The 27,987-nt window shown below is 38.4% G+C and overlaps 1 protein-coding gene across 2 annotated transcripts; it reads left to right on the top strand.

Moving 5' to 3' along the window:
- Positions 1-31: 31 nt before the first annotated feature.
- Hr39 (nuclear hormone receptor FTZ-F1 beta) lies at positions 32-27,987 on the top strand. 2 transcript variants are annotated; one of them, XR_011800553.1, is made up of 9 exons: positions 32-400; positions 15,354-15,946; positions 17,437-17,870; positions 18,352-18,705; positions 19,835-20,513; positions 22,250-23,133; positions 24,464-24,754; positions 25,084-25,236; positions 26,110-27,987. XR_011800553.1 is itself a non-coding variant. In XM_072009530.1 (8 exons), the coding sequence occupies exons 2-7, from the start codon at positions 15,595-15,597 to the stop codon at positions 24,728-24,730; spliced, it is 2,970 nt and encodes a 989-aa protein (XP_071865631.1). In that variant the 5' UTR covers positions 32-400; positions 15,354-15,594; the 3' UTR covers positions 24,731-24,754; positions 26,110-27,987. The 2 variants fall into 2 exon arrangements, 1 of the variants encoding a protein (XP_071865631.1); XM_072009530.1 differs by lacking the exon at positions 25,084-25,236.

The raw sequence follows: 27,987 nt of genomic DNA, 5'->3' as shown, positions 1-27,987 counted from the left end.
GAGAGACACAGGTACGAGACGAGCTTGTGGTGTGAGGTAGCCACCAGTCAACAGCGGAGACGGAGACGGAGAGTCCGAGGTAGCCTGTGCCTGTAGCTGCCCGTAGCTCGTTGTAACGTGACGCGAAGGTGTGCCAAGCTCTTTCGTTTGCCTGTTACTTCGTCCGAAGACGCCCGATCGTACGTCTACCGTAGTGTCGCGTATCGAAAGTGTCGGTAGTAGTGTTGTGTGATCTATCGGCCTGTCTGTCCTCGTGTACTAGCCGAAAAAACTATACCAGCCGAGCCGTACATCATCGCGGAAAACTGTCAAGAGTGTCGTGTGATCTCAGACGCTGGCTTCAAACGCGAACGCTTACGGGCGATCTTCATCGCGATCGTGGGGTTGCACGAAACATAAGGTAAGGAAGCCAGATACGCGGAAGTGTATCGGAAGTGAAGGTAAAGTCAAGTCGAAAATTACTTGGGTCGGTTGTTCGAACGTTGCGCGTACAGAGGTTATGTTTCCCGATGACCCCTCGACTCCCGCCTCCTTCTCCTCGTTATCCCCTTTCCTTTCATCGGTCTCTTCTCTCCTCTTTTACTCTACCCTTCTTTCGCGTCTCGCCCCTCATCTCGCATTTTGCTTTATTTTTTCCCTGACAAACGTGTTCTTTCGCCGATTGAAAATCCACTTAATCCGCTTTAAGGGCATCGCCGCAATTTTGGTAGAACGATATCCTATCGACGCAATGAATTTCGATCGCAGATCGATCGATTACCGATTTCGCGCATTCTCCCTCTCTCTCTCTCTCTCTCTCTCTTGATCTTTCTATCTATCTATCTATCTATCTATCTATCTATCTATCTATCCATCTATCTATCCATCCATCTATCTATCCATCCATCTATCTATCCACCCATCCATCCATCTATCTATCCATCTATCTATCTATGTATCTACCTATCTATCTGTCTGCCTATCTCTAACTATCTATCTCTCTCCGTCTCTCCCTTTTGTCTCTTCACGTCCTTTTCCTCTTTCTCTTTCTCGACCGCGAATGCATTCGCGAATGCACTCGACACGCACGCTCTCACACACCGACGTGTTCCGTTTCTTTCCTGCGAGACTGTGTCGTAGCCTTTCTCGTGGTAACGAGTTTCGTAACTTCCCTCGATACAAAAGTCACGAACTATCAGCTGTCAGCCTCCGTGCTTGTACCACCTGTCCTAGAGTCGATTCTCCTCTTCCCTTTTATACTTTATACTTCACGATTTTATCCCTTTTTACCCTGCTCCGTATATTATTAATCCATGGGATGGAATCGTTGACACAAAATATTCATGATTCCGCGACTTTCGTCCGCGACAGAAGAACGAGAACGTGATATAGCCGCGTGTCTACGAACGGGGCGAAGTAATCGGAGCAGCAAGAGAGGCTAACCGAGTCGAACAGTCATGATATTTCGGCGCGCAGCCTTTCTGCCATGACGGCGTGACCGGCCTTGAGCCCCTCCGCGCTCCCCTCTTGCACTCTGCACCTCTATCCCCACCTCCCCGAGGTAATACACGATGCACAGTGCGGATCAGTGCTCCTTAACGCGAGATTCTTGCGGCTGAAGGATTTTCTTCGATCGCGCGCACGCTCACTTCTTTCTCTCGTGGCGCGCTGTATATGGACGTTTCGTGTTCTAAGTGAATCCGTTAAGCCAAGAAGACGAGTTATCGAGCTCCAGTTCGACCTCTAACTCGTCTGCGAAACTACCATGTTGGCTCGTCGACGCTCGACACCTTTGTGTGTTTAAAGATCGATATGGAAATTTGAATTTACCGTCATGATGCATTTTGGTGATTTCCGTATGTGAAACGGACCTATCGAACTCGAGCTCGTGCTTGTCTACGCATCCACTTTGTTGTTACGTCGTTATCGATGTTTAACGCCTTTATGCGTTTAAACAAGTACAGAAAAATTCGAATTTAACGCCATATGAACGTTGAAGATTCTTGTATGTGGAAAGAAGGATTGTCGTGGAATAAGTAAGGAATAAAAATGTGCAAAGATAATTTATTTTCATTTAAATTTTTGGTTATAGTAATGCAGAGAAAAAGAAAGTAAATATTCTTTTAATATAGGAGGGGGCAATTACTTTCGGTAGTTTTAGTTTTATCTATTCGTAGAACGCTTTTATTAGTGTGTCGTGTTTCGTTTCTCTTTTAATAAGAATATCGCTTTTCACATGTATGAAATCTTACGTGAGCCGGTTTAATCGCTCCGTGCGAGGTGATAAATGCATTCTCATCGAAATGTTATCCTAACGTTATCAAATCGAAGGTCGAACGCGAAATCTAGCGCGTAGTCAAGTTATCTTCGATCAAGGAACTTGGAACGAAAGTCTGACATTTAATCATCGTATTGGATTTTAATTAAAATTCGCTAATGGAATTTCTGTATTTATTACCAAATCGTATTTTCATATAGCAGAATTATGAAAACTATATAGAACGATGCAAGAATTACACTGTTATGTAAACTAAAAGTTATGTAAAAATAATTGGCTGTCCTTTTTAGATTATACGATTCTTTCATCTCAATATCGGTCTTTTTTATTTTCCTCTAACCTAAACTATAGTGCTTCTCATTCCCCTTTCACGATGAAGTTTTTCTAATGGGAAGTTGTTCGAATTAATAAAACACTCCATTTACCAGAATTATTTCGAAAATGTAAACTATCGTTGAGTCGAATCGATTTAATATATAGCGTATAGCGTGCGATAATCATTTTATGTCGGAGTTTATAGTTTCTTTTTAATTCATACATATATATATATATATATATATTTATTTATTTATTTATTTATTTATTTATTAGAGCTCGTAACAAGAGAGTGTGTAGGCAATTAGAGGGATCAGTAATAGTATATACATTTTATTATATTTAGTATTACATTTAGTATAGGAGAGATAGAGAACGAAGGAGTAAAAATAGGGTCGTAGAGTGGCGAAGAAATTGGAAAAGAAGAAAAACGACAGTGCGAAGAGTGCATAGCTAATTAACTAGGTAAATTAAATGAAAAGGTAAAGATTTGTGCAATAAATAATAGATAGACGTATACATGTAATGGTTAGTAGTTGTATAACGTTCGAATACGTTAGATTGAATGGACAATAGAAAAATAACAAAATAGCAAAATAGCAAAATAGCAAAATAAATGTAATAACAAGATAAGGGTAAAATAATTACAAAACGAGTTCATCTTACGACATACAGTATACAAGTAAAGTTATACAACTTTCTCAAACAATTTAACAATGCTTTCCGTTCTACAACATGTATGTTGCTAATAATTCTTTACTGAAATATCGTATCGTATCGTATCGTATCGTATCGTATCGTATCGTATCGTATCGCATCGTATCGTATCGTATCGTATCGTATTTCCTTATTACATCGAGACTTGCGCCTATTACAGTCAATCATTTTTGAGCATGTACACGAACACTCTTGACGTATTTTGTTTCCGCTTTAATTTATTCCTTCGAGCTAAATCTCAATTTACTATATGAATTCTTCTTATATTCTTTATTGAAATAACGAACTAAATTGAGAAAGACAAACGAAAACGGTCGAGAGAATAGGGAGAAGTAGAAGAACACAAGAAAATCACTGACTCGAGGCTGGCTGTTACAGAAAAAAGGAAACGGGATCAAATGAATGGGGCGTTAGCCTATAGCGGTATACGTGAGAATAGCGAACACAATCGTTAATGACGTTTATCGATACAAATTTCAGCACCGACATATACTTTCTTCTATCATTTCTTTACCATTACCGCTTATCATTTTTCAAAAATAATACATCACTCGTTTCAATAATCTTCTAATATGCTGTTGCGAAGGTCGTTAACCCGAGTAAAGCGTTGCGAATATTTCAATTAGATGTCGCCGTTTGTTAGAAAGTTGATATCATATTGAAAAGCTCATACTACAATCGTTTGATATTTCGATACAGTAGCATCGATATACGTACAATTATTTATTACAAATGAATATAATAATATTAATATTTTTTTTTTTTAATAATAACTTTTTAACGAACGGCGACGCTCAAGCAAAACCTTTGTAACGCTTACTCGGGGTGATAACCTTGACAACACGTTAAAGAATCATGGACACGAGAGGCGGCGGAGGTGGTTTTGCAGACGTTTATTTGTTCGATATAATCTATTTTGAAGAGTATTGCCGTTTCAAAAGTATTTAATATTTATATCTAACTGCGGTAGATAATTGCTTTACTAAGATCACCGAAGACAGGAAGAATTTTGCAAGGTACTCTGGAGCAGCAATCTTAACTTTAGTCTAGATTTTCGATTTATTTTCACGCGCGAAACAACAGGTCGACGGTCGTTTATGTACCGCTACTGGCCACTTTGGAATTAGCCACGTTCGAACATAGAATCATTATTGAGAAATTTTCAAAGCCGGTCTTCTCGAGAACGAAGCGTCACGCGAGAAAACTTGCATTCTATATTTCCCTCTTATTTCCGCATAAAGAATTACCTCATGGCCCCTTATACGCGTTATTCGGCCGAATTATACATATCTATCGTATATATGATACATAATATGATGTATTTACGACATGTGAAAAAGTCTACCGAAATTGAAAGCGATCGTATTAAATTGTTTCCATTTTCGATCGTTCGGATTAAACGTAAAATCATATAGGAAATGCGATAATAAAGTCTATAAGCTGTCAAACGTTGCTCATCCACGATCGATTTCACGCTGCTCGTTTCACCGTATCTCAAATTTCATGGAAACGTGTATTGCTATCAGACATTCCGATTTTGCAATCGCCTCTTCCAAAGACTGCAAATCACTTTCGAGGTCATCTCGCTGATTTGCAACGAACGAACGGTACGTATTTCCTAAGTTAGAAAAATTTTCTGTAAACGCTCGATCGATTCAAACTTCTTCCTTCGAAACTTCAAATTCTGCATACTAGACGAAAGAGAAATAAAACTGTAACGGCAACTATTACGCGATACACGCGGTAGAGATAGTCTCGACATATGTATCTCGCGTTAACGTAGCCTTTAAGTATCGACTTGGGAATACGGCAATGCAAGATAAAAGTATAGTTACCATTGGAAACATTACGAAAGTGATTTTCATTGAGAAGTTCCATACGATTTTTGTATCTGTCTCGTAGCTTCTATATCTATATCTTAAAGTTTTAAGGTAACGAATAGTTTCTCCGTTAATAGAATAGAAAATACGAGATACAGGTAAAATCTATGAACAGTGGCGGCGACGGGTCTGTCCACGACAGTGGTAATCGCAACTCGAGATTGCGCAAGTTCCTTCTCGATCTTATCACAACCGCAGAGTATATGTACGTGTGTATACGTTGCACGTGCAATACGTACACGGATACGCATACACGGTCTGTCATGGCTATACGTACGAATACGTATGATCTACATACGTATGCGCGCGTATGTAGGCACGTACAAGTAAACGAACGAGCCAAGTAAAAGCTATAAAGACTGCGTTAAAGAAAAATTGACATTAACGGAAAATGTTTTGAAAAATTATAACGTAAGTATAACGTAAGTATAACGTAGGATTGAATAAAATTTAGTAGGTATTTTTGGTGAGTATTAAAAAGTATTCGGCAAACGTTTCGTTACAAAGAGGAAATGTTGGCAAATAAATATTGAATTGTCGTTAAAATTATTATTAAATCGTAAATAAATGGAATTTCGAACAAAAATGAAATTGTCAAATATTTATTTTAGATTAAGTCGATGTTTACAAGCCATCTTATACAATTAAGGTTATTAAGAATATCTTAAACTTTTAAAACAACACGACTCTTATTTTCATACACGCCTTATCTATTATACGTTATTATACGTTATTATATATTATTATTATACATTATTATACATTCTAAACGCACCTATCGATGCACACCTATAAATACTAATAGTAATATGATTCGTAAATAATGATTTCTGATATAACTTATTTGGTTTTAAAAGGCAATAGAAACAGAAAGTAAAATAACAAACAAAGACATCTATATTCATATTATCCAAATATAAAGAGTTAATATATCGAAATTATTATGGAAAAGTTGATATCTTTTGTTTGGTTGAAAAATAATTGTCGACAATACCGATATTATATATATTATCTAGTATCTGCGCGTTCGTGTACGTATTAAAGTTAATTATTTTAATGATTAATTCCTTCCAGTTGGAAATCATTTGGAAGAAAAATTTGCAAATGCTGTTACCGTTTGATCAACGTGTAATAAAAAATGATTAAAGTTGATTATCATAATATTGAAATCTGTACGTTGTTTTGCAAAATTTTTATTAAAACTGAATATCATTTACATATAAAATATATACATATTAAAGGAAATTGTAAGGAAAGGTAATAACGCCATAAGAAGGAGAAAATGTAAAAGCGTGATCAGGCAAGAAAGATGTAGAAGCGAAAACTCGTCCAAAGCCGAAAGGCACGGACTAAGTAAAAATAAATAAATAATAATTTAATATGGAAACGAATATTTCTTGATTAATCTTGGCCCCTCTGTGCGTTTGATAAACGGTATTGGATATTTTGCGAAAACGACGTAATTCCAGATACGGCTAACTCGAACGATGAGAAAGCGCGAAATACTTTAGATTCAAATATATAGCACACAGCTGATATTTCAGAGTATTCGTCTTTGTTTGTTTTGCGATTTTATCGAAGTCGACGACGCAGAAGGAGAGACATCCGAATATACGTTCGCCCCGACGCACACAGAGATACGAAAACGGTAACGCGATATGACAATGTCGATATAGAATGCAGTTTATGCAGTGGGAATAGGTATGCGCGCATACGCGCAATGTGCGCGTTACGAAGACAAATCCGTGTCGCGCGAATGGCTTTCGTCGGGTGCGTACGTAGTCGCACGCCGCCGTACGTGAAAAGAGAAAAAGAGAAAAAGAGAAAAAGAGAAAAAGAGAAAAATAGAGATAGGGAGAAGGAGCGTGTACTGGAAACTCCCTGGATCCTTGAGACGCGGATAGGCCTAGCGAGACTTATGAATATTGATGAACCTTTCCCGACGTACTTACTAGCTCGGCCGCACCTCGATCGTTCGTTGCTACTCGACGGCGATCTTCCTCTTTTCTTCCTCCTATTTGTTTTCTCGAAGTAACTTTTTCCAGCGTACTTATCGCTAGCTTTTTCCTCCGCTCGTCGACTTTCTTATCCAATCGACTTACGACGATTCTAAATGTACCGCCGTGTCTTATAAATATTGCCAACAGAGAAGCGTTAAATACGAACTTGCTTCGGTCGCACGATGATCGTTAATACGAGAATCTCTTTTGAATCTGTTTTCGTTTCTCAATTTTTTATGTTACGTTTTGCCAATTTTCTATTAGCGTTTAAATATTTTTAGTAAAAGAAAAATCAACCCGAATCACATTTTAAATTAGTCGACGGATAATAAGGTTGAAAAAAAAAAAATTGCACGCGCAACGTTGAGAAACGGTTTGATCGAGAATCGTAGCGAATCTGTCGCGAATATGCGAGCACAATGTCCGCGCTTAAAATCTAGAATTCGATGTTTTAGAGGTCGTTGAAGGTTCTTCGATCTATTCTATATAGCGACGGATGATGCGTTTGGAAATATGCATAAATATTAATAAATCTGTATGTTTAATTCAGCGGACACGCGACTGTAAATGCAATTAGGCGATAATGTCGACAAGTCGAAGGGAAAGTAACGCAGAAACGCAACATTCCTTTACGTTCTAATAGAAATGTAAGATACGCGACGATATAATTAGTTTTTATTTATTTTGGGGTTAGATTGACAGGACTTGACAGGATTTGACAGAATTTGACACGATTACACGGAATTTGACAGGATTTTACAAGATTTTTAATATGACCTGATCTTTAAGAAAACTAATTTTCAACGTGTTTAGGTGTGCACGAGTTTCCAGTCGAACGAAACTTTCGAATCTTTATGTTCCAAAAGCGATATGTAACGGAATTGTACAAACTTCGTTTTGAAACGTTTAGATTAGAATTGTATTTTATTTGTAATATCGGTTAAAATTCGTATAAGACATCGTGTTGTTTGCACCCTCTTCTGGTTCGACGTACACGTTCTCGATGATCTTCCAAATTTTCTTGAAAAGAAATTTACTTATTTTTATATGAAAAATAACCTTTTGTCCAATTGTAACTCGTTTCTTGCCACACCCTATATATATATATATATATCATACATACATATATATATGTATGTATGTATGTATATACATAATGAAATTGCAGAAATAAAGTTCCATCGGATTTTCCTTTGAAATAAATCATATAACAATAGGGAAGAGGTTGGGAATGTGTATATGATTGGTATCATGGGAAGGCGATCTAACCGAGCAGCTATTAGGCGCCGCTACCGATCGTTTTCTATCGGCATCGGCGGTGTGAATTTTTCTCAAGCGCGAAACCAATTGGACGCGATCTCGTTGAGCCGGGCGAAAACAAAACGCGGTACTGTACTTACACGAGACGACGGTAGCTGGCTATTGCAGCCGATGCCAAACCGAACCGGTTTCCCGATGCTGCTGAAAAATGCTTCTCGACCGGCTATAATAATTTTAATTGACACTCGGACCAGACCGCCGAGTATCCTCGATCGGCATGTATGTACGTATAACCTCGCATATAATGTGTCGTATCCGGCAAATGAAAAATCGGCATTGTTCGTATTTTTACGTAACCTTGGTCGTCTTATCTAGAACGTTTTTATTTTTTTTTTTCCACCGCTTTCGATCGCTCGCCGATCGACCATCGTAGAATATATCGTAATACAAGATTGATCGCGAAAGCAACCGTATTTTAAATTCACGTTGATCATTATTTCTCTTAGAATCATCTTTAACCGTGAAAGATAAATCCTATCGAATACGTTACATTTAGGCTCGATCACGGATAACAGTTTTATCTTTGCCGCCGTACAACACCGATAATATATTAATTATAAAAATCTTGATTGTACCAAGTATTTTGAAATTTGTTTGGTATTTCGATTTCGATCGACCGTCGGAAGTAAAAGGAGAAATCGGAGAATGCCGAGAATGGGTAAAATAAAAGAGAGAGAGAGAGAGAGAGAGAGAGAGAGAGAAAAGAAGAAGAAGAAGAAACGAAAAAGAAGAAACGAGAAAAGGAGAAAAAGGTATATGCGATTAAGGTTAGAAGGCGCGTTCGTAAGCGCGCAGCCATGGAAAATATTCGCGTGAAGTTGTTAGGTAGGAACGTATGCGCGTTCAACGAGATATTAAGCGTACGTATGTATATGCAGTTGGGCCTACTCGAGCTGACTGGCCCGGGTGAAAGGAAAACCCGCGCCTACCTTGCGAGTGAAACACAGAGAGGGGGCAAAGAGATTCCACGTCGAATCCAGTACTTTTTGTACTTTGGTGGAACGCGATTGCGAGGAAAGCTTCTATGAAATACCTTAGTATGCTCGTTGTGTAACCTACGGTCTTTGTAAACGTACAATTATCGCGCGTTATCGTTCGGTAGAAGTAGCAGGACGATTCGTCGTATGAAATTTTGCGATTCGCGTTTCTAGCCTCTACTTTTATATAATTCGATCGTTTAAACGTCTGCTATAATTTTTAATCGTTTTCTCTAAACTAAACTCAAATATCGATTGCGCTTTAAATTTTGTAAAACGTTGTTTCCTAGCAACCGAGTTTAGCAAGCGGTTCTCTCGCGGTAAGTCTCTCGGTAACTTTATCGTACAATGTAATAAAGTAACTTTAATTTAGACACGCCGATATTCTTTTTATTTTCACGTGATAGAAAAATACGTACGTGAATTAGATAAAGGATTACCAATACCGTTTGTACCGACATTTGCTTAAACGTACGTACGATTCTTTTTACTTTAACACGGCAGAAGAAGTTTTGTTCACGGGACGAACAGCATTCGTTCGTGTTATATAAATTTGAGTTTGACAGTTTGTTTGATTTATGCAGTTCGTAACTCGTTATTCGCGTTTATCCCCTTCGTTGATGTCTGTTTAGAGAGAGCGTGAGAGTAGGACGATTAATCGTTAATCCGATAGTTTTTAACGATTATAAGAGAATCGACGTTTCATTACGCGATAATTGCTAATATCGGTCACGGATCACACTCGTCGTAACGTAGCATTTACGAGAGAAGACGCGTTTCGGTCGCTCGAACGTGAATTAACTTGTCTTCGTGCCAGCGTCGATTAAGAGAAGAGCTATAAGGGAGCAGGCTATGATCCTTTTTTCAATTTACCCTTTAAAATGATAAATTTGAAGGAGAAATAAAATTAAAATTTTTTTTTTTTTATATTTCGTAGACGATTTAAAGAATTTTATTTCGTATTTGTGTAAATTTGTGACATTTTAATCAGGCTGCCTCGTGTTTCTACGAAGGAGGCCTGCACCGAAGCTTTAGTCCGACACCGTTTTCGCGTAAGGTTAAAAGGACGCGAAACGTCAACGATAATCTCCAGGGAAAAGACGTGGACGTGGAACGAACGGTGGGACGCGGTCGACGATAACGTCTTACTTGGCCCGCGTATTATCCGCATTGACAAGACTAACGTAATAGGAAAACAAACGTGGCTCGTCGTACTTGCTTCTTTCATGGTCATTCTGAATCTTAATCGGGGCTCACGGTATATACGTATGTACGACCCGCTCGAAATAGAGCCGGCGTCGTGTACTCTTAAGGTCATCGATCCCTCTTCCGCGTCACCTGCCATCCTCGTATCTTTTATCTAGGCACGAACCTAACATCGATCGATAAGCAAATCGAAAATAACGTAATTACGCGATTTCCTAACTTTTCCCAATTTCCACTTTTGTATGAAAAAAAAAAATTCTGTTTTGTATCATCGATTTGTTCCTTTTTATTATCTTTTCTATTCGTTTGACGAATCGCGCAGACCCTTGTCGAGATCGATCGCCACGATTACTCTCCGATCGGAGGTAAAATTTCGTTTGCCCTGTAATCGAAGATTCTCGGATATAGAAATACCGACGAATTTTTCAAATTAGCGACGGAAGGTATATCCAGCGGCCTACTTTTTTCTCGAAAGCATATTTATCGTATTATCAAGTGAAAAAGTGAATCGGCAGACTTCGAGAAACTAACATACTTTTTAATACACGTTTATAATTCGCGTAAAGAGAACGGTGTAGAAATATTGTGAAATACTGATAATTGATACACTTGCCATGGTATGTATCGACTAGTGGTAACTTAATCTTTTATTTTAGGAAAAGTCAACTATTTCATCGATCGATAACGAATCTTTATATATTTTCAACTGTAGATGAAATATCAACGTCGTAGTTACGCTATAGGACGATTCCAGCAACGTGTTGTTCGTTCCGCTTGAACGTATTAAAGTTTGTTCGTAGAGAACTACATACTTTTACTATCGTTTACTTACTATCGTTCAGTTATAAACGTTCAGTTAAATTCAAAATTCAAGGATTTTATAGTACATTATATCGAAGATTTTATAGTATAAAAATAATTTTATTTCCTTTATTAATTATCATATAGCAAAATTAGCATCGTTTGTGTGTCTAGATATACACTGTACACTGTACACTGTACACAATATACATGTACATATACGGATAGTCTTTGAGGAACGCGTAACTATAGGAAACATTTTTCAAGGATAATTTTTCCAATAGAATGGTAAATTGCGCGATTCTGTTTATCGATAATAACGATAACTCGTATCAAGGATCTCTAAATAATCGCGTACGAAAGATCAATCTGCAAATGAAATAGTAGTACATTGATAATAGTATACCGTTGTTAATAACGCTATACCGTTTTTACCGTATAAAATATTCGATTAGAACGAGGCGGCTGGCTAAGGACGCGATCGTACCTTTCTCCGAGCGGCAAACGCTAAGCGGCAAAATCGGCACTGGTGAAACGGTGGCGTTGACTGTATCGTCGCTCGTTCTGCTGCTTACCGCTTACCTCTCTGTATGATCGCGGTGTTCGCGGTTCTACAGTTTTGGGATCTTTATCGGCCAAACGTTCGTAAGGCCGTCGTTTCGTAACCGTCCATTTCCGCGAAGAACGATCCTCGTTTACGGATTTAGCGACCCAAAATACCCCCGAAGAGACACATCCGAATGGAAAATTGTCCATTCCGGAGAGAATAATAATTCTTCGTCGGCAAATTAAAACGCGTACGCGGATAATCGGATTAAGGTAACGTGTAAATGACCGTGCAAATGACAGCAACGACGCGTTTTAACCGCTCGATCAATCAACCGCCGTTCTTATATCGACGACCATTGATCTTTACGAATCGAGACTATACGATATCCGATACCATACCGATAATATACGTAATATGTGCGATATATCTGATAAAATATATAGCCGTTCTCGTTAGTTCGTTGCGTTTTATATTGTACAAAGTCTTCGCTATCGTCGCGATAATCGAAGAAAAAGAAAGAGTATATAAACATTGTACCGTATGGTAGAGTGTTGGGACAAAGGACAAATTTTGAAGCCTGCAGATAGAAGCGAAATAGAGAAGTCGGAGAATAGATCGGAAAATAAAGAAAGTGACAGGAACGAGAACGTTTTCTCGATAAAGGTAAAACGTTACGAGACAGCGTTCGTCCAAATATACGAAAGAAAAAAAAAGAAAAAGTGCAATCCTGGTGCATCGCGGTGGATGGCGTGGTTGAAGTAGGGAGAAAAGACCTTGAGTCGCGTCACGTGACCACGAAGCTGCATGGGAGTTGGGTAGGGCGGTTGCGGAGGGCCTTGACCTTACCGTCGGCGTCGCAGCCATAGTTGTAACTACCATCGTCGTGGCCTTTGCGAACGTCCGAGAAGAGGCCGATATAGCCGCGTGACGCTTCATTTTCCCTACGGTTCAACTCTTCCCGTTTACCCGCTGGTTGGTTACACCAAAATTTCCGCTCTTCCACGATATCCTACCGACTAATAGTTACCGCTATGCGAAGCAATGTCGTCCGTCCGTCGAACAGACGCTTTTAAAAACTTTACGCTACAAGTCACAAGTTAGTAGTACGAAAAATATATACGAGATCGTATACGCGAGATTTTAAGCACAAGTACCGATCTAACTTTGGGTCCAAGTTCTATTTATTAAATAACTTTCTAACGAACGTAACGGTAACGAAACGAAGATAGAATTAAATTTTATACGAATAAAATTATGTATAAAATGAAATTTTTATATAGAAATATATTCGATCGAGTCGCGTAGCTTTATGCGAAATTTAATTTCGCATAGATAATTAAACGCGATTAAAAAATAACGCTTGAGCGAAAATTAATTAGCAAGAAGATTAATCGATAGAAGGCATAGAAAATTAGCTAGAAAATTAAATAGAAAGATCGTTGGTCGTAGTATGTTTTACAATGTTTCTTGTCGCTTTCTCGCTTCGTTTGGCGAATAGTTCTTACGGTATATGCTATGATATATACGTTACGAAGGAAAGAAAAGACTCGTATCACGAGTATTTCTGGAATATGTTCAAGGACTGAACGGTAATTGGAAAAGAAATAAAGTAATGCGAAATTTATCATGCACGCGTAGTTGGGAAAATTATTTTCTTTTTATCGTGCGATTATTCGGTCCGTCCTATCAGCTTCGTCTGAAAACTATATCATCTGAAACTGTATTTAAAGATAATGTTTTCTGTAGAAAATGACAAAACCGAAACAACATTTTTTTTTTTCTCCTTTCGTATCTGATTAATAAATAATCTCGTATAAAGATATATTATACGTTTGTTGTGTTTGTGTTTGTGCGTGCGAACTACGTTGAAAATTCTCTTCTCATCTTAGACGAATATTTCGTCACTGTGATTTACAATACTCGATTTAGAAAATAACCGTAGTAGCTTTCAGTAGGTCAAGTTGATCAAGCGATTTGGAACGAATTAACGACGAATCGATAATTGGAAGCAACTCTTTTTTACGAGAGACGAGCGCGTTATAAATTTGTGCGCGTTAAAAGACATGGGAACGCGTTGCCTGGACATACGTAATTAACGGTATTAGACTATCACGCGTATCCATGTTCTGTAACGGACAAAGAACGGAATTTCGTATAATAATTTTTCTTTTCCCTTGCTCGGTGCGTTATATCGGTGTTGCATGATGTTGCCGAGTTACGAACAAAAGATACGAGTACGAAGCGCGTTTATGTTTCCGCGCGAAGGTCGATCGGTGGTTCTGCGGGACCGGAAGTGGACCGGCCTTGCGGGACGGCCGTCGGTGCACGGTGCACACTAGCGGAACTTGCATGTGTGCGATCGCTTCTCAGACGCGCTCTGTAAACGTTCTTCGTACACTCGAATGCACTTTCTTACGACGCGACGTCTCGCTACGAAACTCGATATCATCTTGATAAGAATTACTCTTTCTTCTACCTAACGTTTCTCTTTCTTCGCGCTTAAAAAAACTTTATATTCGTTCTACATTTTAATTCTCATTCGTAACAACGTAATAGCTCTTTTCTGTTTCTCGATATCTCGATAAAAATTACTCTTCCTTCTTCTTCGTATCGAATTTGACTGCTGCTTGATTCTCGTTAAATCAAACCTAATGTTTCTATCGCGCTTTTTCAAATGCTTTTACTTTAACGTAAAGGATATCGGGGATATTCTCTTACTGATTATTTATTTTTATTTTGAATTCTCGTTGAATTTCCAGAACGTTTGCACTGGCCTATACTGCGGCGGCATTTTACTTGTCTATATTAAATCTAATATTACAAATAATAATATACGTTGCGTTAGTTTTATTACATTTTATTAAATCTACTATGCTGCTTTTCTTACTTACTTTCGCGCATCAACGTTCAAACGTTTGGATCAAAGTTCAAAAATATTATTATTTCCGATATTTTTGATATCGATTAACAAATCGGCTGCGCTTTCACTCTCCTTTAAACAGACACTTTCTTCCGCGAACGTTGGAATTTTCAATCGCAAAAGGTTAAGCTTCCGATTATTCGCAGTTTCTCCTGCCGAAATTAACAAAGTTCGAGTTCTACGTTTGCTAACTTTTTTAATATTTTCCCAAAAAATTCTCAATTTTCTCGAGCGACGGGACGTTATTAACGGAATGAAAAAAAAAGAAAAAACGATTTCTATAGGAATCAGCTGTTTGTCGGTACTAGGGTATTTAGGCGAGATGTTGGCGCGCGTGTTACGATCCTGTACATCGATATTCTCGCTTTATATATCGTAATTTGATAATCGTTAAAGTTTTCTGTTGGCAGGCACGCAGGCACGCGGGCACGCAGGCACGCGGGCACCGATCGGTCGTTGTTCGATGTGCGAACGCACGCCAACGTGATCGACAGACGCCGTGCGAGAGAAAATAGAAATTATCTGGAAGTAGCAGCGGAGGCTGATCGCTGGAGAAGGCAGAAAAGTTGTTCGCAGAATGCCGCAGGATTTCGCGACCGTCGAAAGACCGCGAGTCACGTCACGAGCGTGTGACGAATTAACTAGCTGAGGATGTCGGAGCAAAACGGGCCCAGCGAGGGCCCTGGACCGGGCCCAGGGCCGGGTCCCGGTTGGTGGCCAACCTCACAGTCCTGGAAAACAAACTCCTGCACCGCTGCTGCCTCCTCGTCCGCTTGTTCGACCATTTCAGAAAACTCCGCCTCCGTCTCTGCCTCTTGCACCACCTCTGCGTCCTCCCTGGCGACCACCGCATCGGCCACTTCATCGACCAGCTGCTGCTCCTCCAGCCCTGGCGGTCCTGCTGGACCGTCTTGCACGATCACCGCGGCCCGCTCCTCCGAAACCGCAAAGAACGTCTCTGTCACGACGATCAATGTACCCCCTAATCAGGACATGCACGATGGTAATCCTTTATCGTGGAACATAGTTTTGTGTTAATACTCGAACGCTTGTAAAACGCTTGTCGCGTTTGTTGCGCGATCGAAGAGAGGTACGGTAGAACGGATCACGCGGTATAACGCGCTATCGCGTAACGAGATTGCAAAATAGCTTGAAAACACTGTATATGCAGTAGCACGCGATAGTACTACCGTTTGAACAGTTATCATAGAAATATTTCGTATCTGCCAGTTTGTAGAAAACTTACGTTGCATATTTACTGCAAACCTATATTTACCTAAAGATTATCGTAGCATTACTATACCATTATATATCGATAGCCATAATATCGATACTCGTAGTAAGCAGATGGCGACGCTTGTCGTTACGTAATTGCCGTTAAATATGTTACTTTTACTAAATATCTGTAAATATGTTACAACTCGCGTACACTACGTTTTCAAATTTGTTCGAAACTTGACATACAATCGTGATGTAATCGTGATATAATCGTGATAATCGAACCTCGTTACGAATGAATAGTTACAAATATTGTAAATGGAGAAATTGTGGAATACTTTGGTGAGCCAATCTACGTATATCTCGAAATTTCTTTTATTCGTTTGTTATCAGCGTATTTTGGTAAGAAGCAAATATAGAAAACATCGTACGTGTACGTATCTAAAGATATTGAGAATATCGATGTGTTTAACCTAACGAAACGTCTATCACTACGTACGTTTAATTATTTCGATTTCCTGTTACGAATAATTAATTAAGAGTAACGAGCTTTCGTTACAGGTTGGATCGCGATTATTTCGGAAATATTTCACACGTCGATATTTTCTTACACGTCATCTGCTAAACTAATCCTTCCAACTTGTGAAAAAAGTTACTTCCATTTTAATCGGAATATTAACGGAAGTAAGCATATATCGTGTTAGGTGGAATAACAATAGGATCTATATATGAATTTCGATCGTCTATCGTAAAGTATTTCGAATTATTCGACGAAAACTAATGGAAAATTAACAAAGTAGAGACCGTGCGAGGCTGAATATCGCCACGGACGAAATTGTCACGGAGTTATCTCCGCTACTTGCTGAGATAACCGATCCAAGTCGTACATTCGTATTATCCAAGATAGGTATAAACGAATCGTCGAAAGAAACAATATATAAAATTTGTACATTTATTGGAATATCTACCGTATATATAGTATCCGCTATACTAGAAAATGAAACAAGAATTTTGCGATAGGCTGTTGGTATAGTTGGATATTAAGTATTTCAGTTTCGGTGGTGGCCTGTTTTATCGATCGGTGTATAAGAGAAAAAGAATTTTTGGTCTCTCGGTTCTGTTTGAAGATACAGAGAGACGATACAAGTTCTATCTTGTAGCTCACGCTATAGCTAATAACGATAGCGGTATTTTTAGGAAGAAATGTTCGCTTCGTCGTTTATTAGCCGCGATGAAACCGTTAAATCTAACGAAACCGATCGATGGAATTTTCAGGCAAGGGTATACGCAAGTATCTTGGCGGCCAGAATGGCGTGACAGTATCGGTAGTGTCAAGCTGTGGTTCCATACTGGGATGTGGAAACGCGAATGTTGCGTCTACCACGGGGATAGGCAGTAGCACCGGCACGCAGAGTATTGGCATCGGAGTGAACATCCTTGACCAGAGCACGGCGGATGATGACGCGGAGGATAGCGACGTTGAGATAAGCAAAATCGACTTCCGAGGGGTGAATTTGCGTACGAAGAAGAAACGAGACGTGTCTGGTAGTCAGAGTCAAAGCGGGGAGAAAATCGGCGATGGAGAGGTCGAGGATGCGAACGGTTGTTACGATGGAAGCGACGCGTCTCAGCAACAACCGGAGAGGCCTATGTCATGGGAGGGAGAACTGTCCGATCAAGAAATGTCTTCCAATACGATTACAAATCAAGTACGTGCCCTAACTAACTTGCTATCATCTTCTAAGCTGTAAGTAAGCGAAGCTAAATCATTTGAGAGCCGCGGCAGCTCTTTTTTCAAGCGTTTCCTAGCGTGCTTGAAATTATCAACAGTACGGTACCGTGATATTATAATCGTTATAATATTTTTTAGTTCGAAATGATAATACGAACGACGATTAACGATGAAATCCAGTTAAATATGTAGGTTAACGGTAGGTTAACGATAGGCCCGAGTACGTGCCCGGCAGATTCCAACATGATCCGGCTAAATTTCAACTCTCTACGAGTATCGGTTTCGAAAAAAAAAAAAAAAAGAAAAAATCACAGATTCGTATCTATCTATTTGTTATAGAGTAGTTTGAGAAGCGAAAAAATACCAGGCTTCGACCTAAGTGTAGAGTTTTTCCTCGTTTTCCTAAATGAAACGCGTCTTTGGCATTTTTATAAACGAAACTATTTATTTTATCACAGGATACGCACGAGGACACGTCAATGGAGGGTGTTCAAGTATGTGGCACGAGTCCCGGACCAATGGAACAAAAATTTCCCATAAAACCGGAGCCAGATTTTCAGTCCAACCCAGGTTTCGCATTTGGCTCTTTTCACGACACCGGATTACCTCTGAATCACGGCCAGCAAATACAACAACAACAGCAACAACAACAACAACAGCGCAACATCGAGAATCTTGAACAGACACAACAAAACGATTTGCCTCTTCTCGTAGGAAAATTACTCGGTGGTTACAATAGTTCGACTCCGAATCACAGTCCAGTGTTGAATCCTAGACACCATCTAACGAAGCATAGCCACACGAGATCGCAGGTAATACGAATCAGCGTGTTTCTTTAATTTTATCCGTCTATCGATCTTGAAAATTCGTCGTTCCAGTGTACACGTCCGGTACGAGCGTATAAATTACGTTCGTCGAAACAACGACCAGATGATAAAACGGACAAAGTCGGCTATTCTACTTATTACCGTTACTACTTATTACTATTTGTCGTAAAATAGCGAAGTAGCGATTAATCGAGAAAATGCAAATTTACGCAACACGTAACGCGTAACTTGCCGATTCGCTTGTATCGTTGATTGGTCAATTATTTGCGCAAAAGGAAAAGCTGTTCGATCTGTTTCTTCTTCAAATTGATATTTACTTTATCGTTATATCCAAAGGAAAAGTCAACCCGCGTTATTTCGTGTAACATCCCTTAATACGTTCTATCGTAATAAAGCATCTGTCTGCGTGTCTATTCGACGAATTATTATTATTATTCGTAAAAGTATTCGACGTTGCTAGCCACCTTTCACGTATATATACAGCAAACATTTTGAAATCTCGTTAGCACTGTCGCGAGACGCGATTACTCTGCTCATATTAGTAAAACTTGAAACGAATCTGAAAATATAAGCGTATAAAATTTACAAGATGATCGATTCGTTCGTTGGAAATTTTCATATAGAAACGCGTCTCGTAACTCGTTCTTTTCGTTCCTCGTTCTTTCATATTTTATCGTTAAAATTTTCCAATAAATCCTCTAACGCACAAAGCCAATTTACGATAGTACAGAGACATCTTTCTTCGATAATGATAATACCGCGAGTTGAATATCAAAATATACAATCAATATCAATACAATATCAATACTTAAACGTAACTATTTGTATTTGAAATTGATCAATTTATAAAGGATACCGCTGTTCTCTGCAAAAAAATGTTCATATCGAAGCTATATTTTAGGAAAAACTTACAAATTATTAAGAAATGGTAATGTAACGTAGATTATAAAATCTAGCAGAAATTGTATTTACAAGCTGTACTTACTCGTGTTATGTTAGAAACTAATAATACAGTTAATACGCGTTAACCAACCAAGATCCTATATACACGCGATTAAATACAAAGGATAAAAATATCGTTACCACGCCTCCTGACACCTTGAAAACTTTTCAGGTGCCGTCACCGGACTCGGCCATTCATTCCGCGTACAGCGTATTCAGCTCCCCGACGCAAAGTCCTCACGCGACTCGCCACTCCCCCCTGGGCGCGGCAAGTCCAGTTCCATCTTCGTCGCTGTCCTTGTCGCGACACAGTTTCAACAATTCCACTTCCTCGTTGTCGCTCTCGTTGTCACACTCCCTCTCGAGAAACAATTCGGACGCCTCGAGCAGCTGCTACAGTTACGGCTCTCTCAGCCCACCCACACACTCGCCCGTCCAGCAACCGAGACATCCGCAGCATCACCAGCATCAAGTTGCTCAAGGAAGCCCGCTTCATCTGCCAGCAACCGCTTCTCCCGCCGTTACTCATCACTACAATTCCACCGCACCGGGTTCCGAGCTATCTCCGGAAGGATTCGTTGCGGACGATCAGGAAGACTGTAGAATACCCTCGGCACCGTCCGGTATATCCACGAGGCAGCAACTAATTAATACCCCGTGTCCAATTTGCGGGGATAAGATCAGTGGTTTTCATTATGGAATATTCTCGTGCGAGTCGTGCAAGGGATTTTTCAAACGCACCGTCCAGAATCGAAAGAATTATGTGTGCCTTAGAGGCGCGGGCTGTCCAGTCACCGTTGTTACCAGGAAAAAATGCCCCGCCTGCAGATTCGAGAAGTGCCTCAATATGGGTAAGACGAGTGAAAGTTGTTGTTGTTGTTGTTGTTGTTGTCGTTGTCGTTGTCGTGTTTATTCGTGGTCTGCTTTCGGCTGGATAACCGATAGATTTCAGATTATTTAAGATGATCGAGTCGCGCATCTTTCGATTGTAGAACCATTCCAATAAAGCAACAACGGATTCGGATCAGGGTTAGTTTCGGATCGATAAGATTGTTCGAAACAAAGATCTTACGACATTTGTTGGTAAAGTGCGATCCGAGATTTCCAGGCATTTTAAACGATGTTCTTTTTCCTCTACGTTTTACGTCGCATCGTCTGCAACGTGGTTAGCCGACCAACTTTAAGATAATTTATCACGTTCCTTGTATAGTAATCCTCTAATGGATCACAGATGTCTCCGTTTTTCTTATATAGTAGTGGTCTTTTCATGCGAGATTATTATTTTAGGCGTTATCCATAGTTTTATTTTACCTCTGCATTTCATAGTCTTGGAGGCGGGTTTGACAGCTGCGTTTCCAAGCGAATAGGATAAATTACTATAGGATATTATTCGATACGAAATTTCACGTCTGATTCTTTCTTCGATCGATCCTAAAGTTGGTCGACGAATATCTCCGAGTGTTAGTAGCGTTAGTAGTGTTAGTTAGTAAGAAACGTTGTCGTTGATAACGATCGGGAACAGCGCGATGCGGACGACTGACTAAAAGTATCGCTTTAGCTGCGACCTTCGATTTGCCAGGAAATTTGTTACAAGAGCTATCGGTTTTATAAAGGCTGTGTGTCCATTGATTGTTAGATCGACGAGAGTATTTACGACGCTTGCATCCACTCGCAGATCGACTTCCATATCGTATCGTGCGCTCTTTCCGCGGTATAAGCGGTACAAGCGATATAAGCTCGCGCATAGCGTTGGTCAGCGCTGTCGCGTTTGTTGGCTTACGCTCTTATGGTTGTTTTTATTTGGTTTAAAATTTCGCTACAACAAATCCTCCGGTTGTTGGGCAAGATTCTGTGAATCCATATAATCGAAAGTCTCGAGGAGATGATTCGTTTGAAATGGGTGTGTTTTCAGGGCCTGGGATGGCGGAATCTTTAGTTGTTCCAACGTATTTTCCATTTCTTTTATGGATATTGCTTCGCGATTGCGAGCCATCATTCGTTTTCATCTGAATAACGCGACACGTTTCGTAGAACGTTTTCATAGTCTGTTCTAATGGAAAAGAAGGATGGATAGTAGAATTTCTCTGAAAATCTATCTATCTGTTATTAGCAACTGTTTTGCTTTTATCTAGCTCAATTTGTTCGATTTTTTTCCTCCTGTAACTGCCTTGTCGGTGTTTGGTTTATTCTGGATGATGTATATTTCTTCAATGACTTACTTAACAGACTGCTCTTGATTATTCTTCAAAATTTCCCTCGTAATTTATCAAATTCTATCAAGTTGTCGATAGTTTAATGTTTTTTTTTTTTTTTGGCATTTTCGAACGCATACTGCCTTTTACATTCTTCGTTCTCCGCTTTCGTTAATCTCGTAATCTCTCTCATCCAAGTGTATATGGAGATACTCGTGTACTCGGCAGTTTGCTTATACTTATACGCTTTTATAATTTCTAAATTTAAATATCTTAAAGAACGTGTAAGAATTATTAATATTAGAACTAGATTTTAGAAAAAACGTAAATTATCAAACATAGAAACTGCTTATTTTACGAAATTGTGAAAATCGTGTAATTTTGATTATCGATAGGTATGAAGCTCGAGGCGATTAGGGAGGATCGCACCAGGGGTGGCAGAAGTACCTATCAGTGTACGTATACTTTTCCACCAAATTTTGTCGGTAGTTCTGCGAGTAACATGACCAGCGACAAATTAGCTACCGGAGGAAATTGTAGTCCAGCTCCAGCTGGTAACGAACATCACTACGCGGCAAGGCACCATTCGAATCACTCCCATAAGATGCAAGTGGTACCGCAACTTCTCCAGGATATCATGGACGTAGAACACTTGTGGCATTACAACGATAACGATCGTATGACTGGGATTCAAAACGCAGGAACGAATTTTACTAGAAACAACGATTCGATGTTATTGAGCGTTAGAAGCAACGGAGGATCTGGAATAGAGAACGACACAGGTTCGGGTATTGAGTGTTCCTCCGATAGAACTACAGGAAATGGTAATCCTAGTAATAGAAGAGATAACAGATCATGCTCCAATGTTTCTAACGTTGGTAACGAACAACACGCTGCACCCGTTGGTAACAGTTCTCAAATCAACAATACCAATTGTAATCCGACTCAACATCCTGATTTTCTGTCGAACCTCTGCAATATCGCTGATCATCGACTCTACAAAATAGTGAAGTGGTGCAAGAGTTTGCCGTTATTTAAAAACATTTCGATCGATGATCAGATCTGTCTGTTGATCAATTCTTGGTGCGAGCTACTGCTCTTCTCGTGCTGCTTTCGCAGTATGAGCACTCCCGGTGAAATTAGAGTGTCTCTCGGTAAGTCGATTACGCTGGAACAAGCTAGGCAGCTTGGCTTAGCGACCTGCATCGAGAGGATGCTTGCATTTACTAACAATTTGAGAAGGCTCCGAGTAGATCAGTACGAATACGTGGCGATGAAGGTAATTACTTTTCCTTCGTTTACTTATTCTCTGAGCTTTTTACTAGAAAATGTTTGAACAGTGAGCAGTTAATAGACAGAGAGCACGATTACTTATGAAAAATAAATTAAAAGTAGCAGCAATAAGAATCTTTCGAATCAGACTTTCTTCCTGAAAATTTACCAATAAAAATTAGGAATTAAATTTGAAAATTGTTAATAAACTTGTTCCTATTTTTCTTTCGTTCTTTTCTTTCGGTCATTTTAATATAAATACCGTATCATTCGCGTCTAAACCTAGTAGTAAATAGATTCTATAATAGTCTGACCGAATAAAATCGGCATTATATCAAGGAAAAATATATTCTTGTGCTTAATAGGTATATATACAAGTACGAACAAATATAACTATATAAATAGCTATATGCCACGATATGAAAAAACGTTATACGCGAATTTCTCCGACGACCTTCCAATGATTTTGAATATTTTGCACGATTTACCGCACGAATTACAGTAAAAATTACACGATACTCTGCTGAAAAGTCAATTGCATTACTGCATTTACGGAAAACGTGCTAAACAAAAACAAAAAAGGAGTTTAAATTTTCAAGCTGTTTAGTTAGCTGCGAAAAGTTTATATCGATTTGCTATTTTTTAACAGATACTGCTACTTATCTATAAATCGCTCATTGGCTGGTCAATTTAAATCACTGTTAATTTCGAAGATAAAAACTAATTTATTTCATATTTTTCATTTTATCGTATCAAAGAAACAATCGATAACTCTATTTTAGGCATTGTAACGTCATTTTTGCAACTTTTACTTTCTTATTCAAATAAATTTAACACTCCGATGGCGACGCGATGTCTGGATCCATTCGGATCGTCGTTCTACGCGATTCAAAGGTAAACAAACTCTGTAACAACTCGAAAAGGATGAAAACATGTTACACCTGTTTCGAAAATAACAATAACTCTAGAGTAAAATAAAGTAATAACTGTGGAAATATATTAAAACGCTTTGTATACATTGTGCAGCATCGTAATAAACCTTATTTGCCTACAGTAGCCTTCTTTTTTATTCCATCATTGATTATCGTCACTCGTATCGTGACGTACTCGTAGACGTAAGAAAATAAGCATTCCAAGATGAAAAGCTAAATAATTCTCATACGAGCATACATCGGGATCCGGGGAGACACAGGCAATGATCCAGGCGCGAGCCTCTTGGCCGCCCGCCCGCCCGCCCTCGGAGTGTTAATAGAAAGTTATGCCATAACCGAATAACTGAATGATAAATAATACACGCTGATTATAAAACTAACGCGTTTCGTTTTTATCGTTTATAGGTAATAGTACTGTTGACCTCCGATACGAGTGAACTGAAAGAACCTGAAAAAGTTAGAGCATCTCAGGAAAAGGCTTTACAAGCATTGCAACAATATACTATCGCAAGGTATCCAGAAATGCCTGCTAAGTTTGGTGAATTATTATTGAGAATTCCAGATTTACAAAGAACATGCCAAGCAGGAAAGGAATTATTAAGCGCTAAACGTGCTGAAGGAGAAGGCAGCTCGTTTAATCTGTTGATGGAATTGTTGAGAGGAGATCACTGAATTATTACCACGTTGAACAATGCCGTAAGTTGATTATTAAATTTATAAAACCGATATATAATATACGGTATAAATGGTACGGTATCCTTTGATTAATACACAGAATTTTCACTCTAGCACGGACGTGGGCAAGTTTTAACTCACCTGTCGTAGTCGAAAATCTTATAATAGTAATACCGTCGTCTACTCGATCCGATCAATTTCGAATTAGTTTTTAATACAAACAAATATTTACTAAAGCGTAACATCTTTTTAGCAAGTTTGATATTTATTGCCACACTGTTCCACACCTATCAACCATTTTATTACGTGTACCAGTAATATTATTTCTATTTTCTTTTGTATTTTTTCAGAAATATTAGAAATTAGGCTTTCCAATGATTTCTATCCTATATGATAAGTTTATCGTGATAGATAGATCTATTTACAATGGATTAAACAGGAAACGATGGTTATTTAACGTGAACTAAATACACTAATGTGCTATAACTAAGACGACTAAATGGGTAATTCACAACTCACAACTAATAGCTTACAACTCGTAACAACTGGGCAACTCGACTCTTCACAACTCGACTCTTCACGATTCGACTCTTCGCGATTCGACTCTTCACGATTCGACTCTTCACAACTCGACTCTCAACTCACGACTTTCCAACTCGACTCTTCACCACCCGACGCTCCAGGTAACGAGCCCACCCCCGGTAACGACTCCCTCGCCCTTTTGGCACTTACAACGGCACCTAGGCTTTCTCGCGATATTGTTTATGGTTCGCCCGATATTTCTTAGGCCATTTCTGTGTTCATACACATGGTCGTGCATCGTGCGATCGCACAGAACTGCTGATTATTATCCGATTAAATTTTCTTTTCTCTTTTTTTTCTTTTTCTTTCTTTTCTTTTCTTTTCTCGTTACGTTATACAATTATACGCAAATAGCTAAGAAATTGTATAAACTGTTAACCCTTTGTACTCGGAATTTTCAATTTCGTTAGCAGCAGCTCCCAACGCTTTTAAGCGTTTCATTTGAAATTTACTTGAACCAAAAAATAAGACGATATAAATAAATAAAGGAAGAAAAAAAAAATTTCACTTAAATACCAGTTTTATTCGCGCTATCGTTGTATTTTGTAATTTTTAAATGTATCATATATCTCGAAACAATTTGCAGGATGCGATCCTGGTGTTCTTTCGCGCGTTTCGCAAAGATGTGTGGCACTAAAAGAACGTCGAGTGGGACTCGACGAAGGAGCTGCTGAGATAAAAACTGACGTCGAGTCACGCTCGACGTACGAGTGCAAAGGGTTAAAGTAATAGGAAATATAAACCTATTTAGGAAAATAGATCTTTTACTTATATAAGTTGAATGATTTTTTCAGATTCCACGCTTATGAGGTGCATAAGTTCAGGGAATCGGATGTATTAAATAATCAAGGAGTAACAGAAATGTAAAGAAAACCATAAACATCGCAGTCCATGATACCGTTAGTTCTGGGTGAAGGTACTACATTCTTGTAAGACTAATTACAGGTTCACTGTTTAACGCATAAAGCAAATGAGAAACGACGTTTCGTTTCTCTATATTTTTTTGTTTTTGTTCTTTTTTTAAAATTGAAATTACTTTCACGGGGGTGTTGCATAATACAACTCCACCTTGAAACATAACGAATTTCGAAGCGGCCTATGGTATGCTCGAAATATTCAGCATGCATATTTCTATGCAAAAGAGACTGAAAGTATAATTGAAGCAGAGATGCAGAGCATTTACTTTTACAATAATATCAATGTACAGAGATAGAAAGATTGATTGATTGATTGATTGTTTGATTGATTGATTGATTGATTGATTGATTGATTGATTGATTGATTGATTGATTGGGGGAGAGAGGGAGAGAGAGAGAGAGAGAGGGAAAGGAAGAGTGAAAGAGAGAGTGAAAGGGAGCACAAGAGAGAGAGAGAGAGAGAGAGAGAGAGTTGGCATCAAATAGCATAAAAATGCTAAATTTTATTAGGTAGGTTCAAGTAAACGACGAATATACAGAGTTTTAACCTTGATAATTATTATTAGAATAAAACAACCAGTATTTTGTATTGTTCTGCGCTTACTTAAAAATAAGACATAGAACGATGTCTTATGTCCCGGTAATGGAAGTGTACTTAAAACATGAGTCGACCAATTGTTTACTTATAGAGCAGTTAATCGTGTAATAATTAATAGGTTATAACATTTAGCTTATCAACAGAACATTATCATCTTTATCTATTACGCAAATACATTCTTTTTTATTCTCTGTGTACGTTTTAATAACACGCCGACAACGGATGAAAGATTTCGTACGATAGCTCGATACGTATATATATATATATATATATCTTTTCGAACCGCGTGAAACGATCTCTGATATTCTTTTTCTTGCAAATGAACTTTATTTTGAGACACGCGTTTCCAAATTCTATGTTACATTCGGTGAAATTTTTGTCGGATTTTTATAAAAATGACGTTTGTTTGTTGTTAAAATTTTACGATTATTTTATTGTTTAGAAACTAAGACAGTTTACGTTTGGTTTATTATGTTTATGTAAAAAGTATGTATCCTTTGTCGTAATGACTAAACTAGAATGTTAGTACCAGTGATTAAGGATTTTTTTATAAAAAAAAATGAATATAAAATTATATTTCCAATATTTGGAAAATTGAATTATATACATGGAGTATAAATTATCGAAAGGAAAAGTTAATTTGTTATTCGTTTAATATTGTCATTGTTAAACAAAAAAATTAAATAATGAAAATTATTAAATTATTATGAAAGTTATAAAAGTATAATGAAAAATTGCGCTTTCGTTGTAAACTGGTGCAATTTCTTATTTTGAATAAATGTAAAATTTTTTTAGAAAAAATTAGTCGTAAAATGGAGGAGCTGGAGCTTCCTATTTAAAATGAGAAATACTCATCTCTATCGTTGGTACTATAGATCGAGACTGTCATATCAACGTATTATTCTTTTTATTAACACAGCAATTAAGTTTCTTTTGATTTTGATCGATAGGAATATTACAACATGCGATATTTAATCTTTAATCTTTAATATTTAAACACGTAAGAATCGTCTTCCCATCTTTATAGCAGATTTCCTCGTGCGGAAAAAAGAAAGCGTAGATCGACCTTACTGTCGTATACAGAGTGTTCGATAAATATGATAAAAGACACGACAAAGACACTTTCGATCGTTTTCATTTCAATTTTGTACTATTAC

Source organism: Bombus fervidus, chromosome 8 (assembly GCF_041682495.2).
Source record: "Bombus fervidus isolate BK054 chromosome 8, iyBomFerv1, whole genome shotgun sequence".
Classification (NCBI taxonomy): domain Eukaryota; kingdom Metazoa; phylum Arthropoda; class Insecta; order Hymenoptera; family Apidae; genus Bombus; species Bombus fervidus.
The sequence above is the reverse complement of the archived record's forward strand: the minus strand, read 5'-3'. Positions and strand labels throughout refer to the sequence as shown.

Excerpts from the sequence above, each read along its gene's own strand:
- Hr39 (XM_072009530.1), top strand. The coding sequence starts at position 15,595 with ATGTCGGAGCAAAACGGGCCCAGCGAGGGCCCTGGACCGGGCCCAGGG. Across the intron at positions 20,514-22,249 it reads CGAGAAGTGCCTCAATATGG|GTATGAAGCTCGAGGCGATT; the intron begins GTAAGACGAGTG and ends GATTATCGATAG. Across the intron at positions 23,134-24,463 it reads ACGAATACGTGGCGATGAAG|GTAATAGTACTGTTGACCTC; the intron begins GTAATTACTTTT and ends TATCGTTTATAG.